The sequence below is a fragment of the Gossypium raimondii genome, chromosome 12, assembly GCF_025698545.1.
Source record: "Gossypium raimondii isolate GPD5lz chromosome 12, ASM2569854v1, whole genome shotgun sequence".
Lineage (NCBI taxonomy): Eukaryota > Viridiplantae > Streptophyta > Magnoliopsida > Malvales > Malvaceae > Gossypium > Gossypium raimondii.
Genome location: NC_068576.1, coordinates 5,548,535 through 5,551,471, shown reverse-complemented (window position 1 = coordinate 5,551,471; position 2,937 = coordinate 5,548,535). Strand labels below are relative to the sequence as shown.

Here is a 2,937-nt window from a genome sequence, read left to right as displayed (position 1 = left end):
ACCAAAAGTAGCGGTAACAGTTCTTGAATTGGTTGAAGTTATATTCATCATATTTAAATAAAGCCATGCAGGCATAGGGTTTTATTGCTATTAAAAGAATCGAACTAAATAGTTAAGTTAAATCAAACTAACTAACCAAAATAAATCTTGAAGAAAGTTCACACATTTACATAAGGTTAAACTTAAATTTTAACTCAAAATTTTCGGAGCCTCACTTACAATAAAAATTGAATTGGATATATGAGTAATTAACAAAAACGTACCCCGTAGTCATAAAGAGAAAAATTAAGAAAAACAGAGTAGATGGTAGGGTGGTGATAAATGAATTCATTAGTGAGGACTGAGGACCCATAATATAAAGATAAAAGTAAGTAGGTATCGATGAATGCAATGGGATGGGATGGGAGCTTTGTTGGTTGATCCATGTTTCAGCCAGCTATGATATTGATCCATTGGCGACCGTTTTAAAACCAGATAAAAAAAATCAAAATTAAAATTTATCCATCAAGTGATTTAAGTAACTTTTCATTGCTTAAAAATCCAATGCCATTGGCCTTTATGTCTTCACACACCATTTCTGATTTCTCTCCTAGCTAGCTCACTTCACTCCCTCTCGGCCTAGCATCAACTACAAGAGTTTTGCAAAGGGAATTAAGACAATGGAAATACCATTTTTCCCTACCCTTTTCTCAACTGTTAGAAGCTTGGTTGTCAGACAACCCTTTTTCCCCACCTTGGAAGATTGGCTAGTGAATCATCCCAAAATCCTGGGGTTTTCATGGAACAATGGCCAAACTCCAGCCTCCTCCCAACGTTTTCTCGCCCTTACTGTTTTGTGTTACATTTCCTTCACATTCATTCTTTCCCAGGTATCTCGGCCTTCCCTTGCACGTCCAATCCTCAAATCAATCTCAGCCCTTCACAACCTCTTCCTCGTCACACTTTCTTTCATCATGGCCCTTGGTTGCCTCGTCTCAATCTTTTCCCAAGTGCCTAACTTCAGGACCCTCGTTTGTTTCCCTAAGCGCACGTCACCATCGGGACCTCTCTTTTTCTGGGGCTACATATTTTACCTCTCCAAGATCGTTGAATTCATGGATACCCTTTTGATCATCCTCGGTAACTCCATGAAAAGGTTGTCGTTTCTTCACGTCTACCATCACTCGATGGTGGTCATCATGTCTTACGTGTGCGTCAACAGCGCCCAATCTTCTTTCTCGATGGTGCTGGTCACCAACTGCACCGTCCATGTTGTGATGTACGCTTATTACTTGATGTGCACCCTTGGGGTTCGCCCAAAGTGGAAGAAAATGGTCACAGATTTCCAGCTGGTGCAGTTCTGGTCTAGCTTTTTGATAATGGCGATGCTTGCCTTCTACCATTTCACTGGTTCAGGCTGCTCAGGGATTTTGAGTTGGTGCTTCAATGCAGCCTTCATCGTTTCTCTTTTGTTCTTATTCTCAGATTTTCATGCTAAAAATTACTCCCCCAAGGTCAAGAATGCCTAAATTTAGGTTTCCAATGCTTATTTCTTTTTCATTTTATACTTGGAAAAAAAAATTTTGAGTTAGGGAAGGAAAAAAAAACAAATATGCACATTTCCAGAAGTGCTTTATCATAAATGATTTACTTTTTACATTTTCAATTGATGGTTCACCAATGTATCCCATCTTAGTTTCCATTCAAGACTAGAGTGCTTTGATTATTAATTATTATTGATTTTATATATATTGGATTGTATGCTTATATGTTCGCCATGATTCATGTTCATTATTACATGCAGCTTTCCTTTTTTTAGCCACATATATATAATGATCGAACAGTGTATGCAACATTTCACCATTCGAAGAAAGATATTTGAAAATTTTTAAAAGAAGAAAATCGAATTTTTGTCAATATTGAGAGTTGTCGTATGGTCCCTAAATTAAATATGGCAAGCAGAAGAGTAAATAACATTGTCAGAAGGATGTCGCCTTCCTCTGTCCTACCCCTTTTAGATCGTTGTATAATATAATATAAATAAATAATTTTAACAACTATTGCTGCAAGTTAACTGTGTATATCAATGTCTAAACATTAATTCTTTAAAGACAATGAAATATTATTTAATTATGTTTTTATATAAAATAACTAAAAGCACTACAAGGATTAATGAAAATTTGTATAGAAAACCTTTACTCCTCCTATTTATCTTCTTCACTTCCAAGGATTGATTCCTCAACATTTTGATCATTGCATTTGATGACATGATGCCACCTTATTTTGAACCATTTTACTTAACTCTAGGTTTCCTGTGATTTTGATGATCAAGTAAGTAAACTGTTTTTAAAATAATGTAATAAGAGGGTCTATTTATTAGTTAAGAGATTTATATATATCATATCACATATACTTGTCTTAATTAATGTAACTACTCAGTCCATAAGTTATTTGTACATTGGGATTGGTTTTTTATTTGATTACAACATTTCCTTTCTAGAAATTAAATAATTTAAAAATTATTTTGGATAATATATATGGGGAATATTCGATATATTGATAGTGTATTTTTTTTATGTTACAAGTAATCTTAAAATTTTGACATGCGTAAATATTTATTTTTAATTTTTTATATTCCCATAGAACATTTGTCAATCTTTTAACCTACTTGTAGAATCTAAAAATTTAACCGATAATATACCAAATAATTTCTCGTGTATATTATATATATATCCAACATTCCAATTCCAAAGTTTTTCAATTTCCTTATTTTTCTCACAACTTATGGTAGTTGAGTGTTACTATCTCCAATTAATTCCAAATCTATATTTAGCGAAAAGAAGTTAAAATATATTGTTAATTCTTATATTTTTATAAAACTTGAGATTTAGTCTCTATATTTTAAAAAACAAAATTAAGTCTTACTGCTTTTTTTATTAAAAATCTCAATCCAGTCAC

At 33.1% G+C, this 2,937-nt stretch overlaps 1 protein-coding gene across 1 annotated transcript; it reads left to right on the top strand.

The window, feature by feature from the left end:
* The first annotated feature begins 407 nt into the window (after positions 1 to 407).
* On the top strand, positions 408 to 1,746 carry LOC105762998 (uncharacterized). Its single transcript, XM_012581003.2, has one exon. It carries the CDS (start codon positions 660 to 662, stop codon positions 1,506 to 1,508), a length of 849 nt encoding a protein of 282 aa, XP_012436457.1. The 5' UTR covers positions 408 to 659; the 3' UTR covers positions 1,509 to 1,746.
* Positions 1,747 to 2,937: the final 1,191 nt, after the last annotated feature.

What these genes read in the sequence shown, in the direction of transcription:
- LOC105762998 (XM_012581003.2), top strand. Translation starts at nt 660, where the DNA reads ATGGAAATACCATTTTTCCCTACCCTTTTCTCAACTGTTAGAAGCTTG.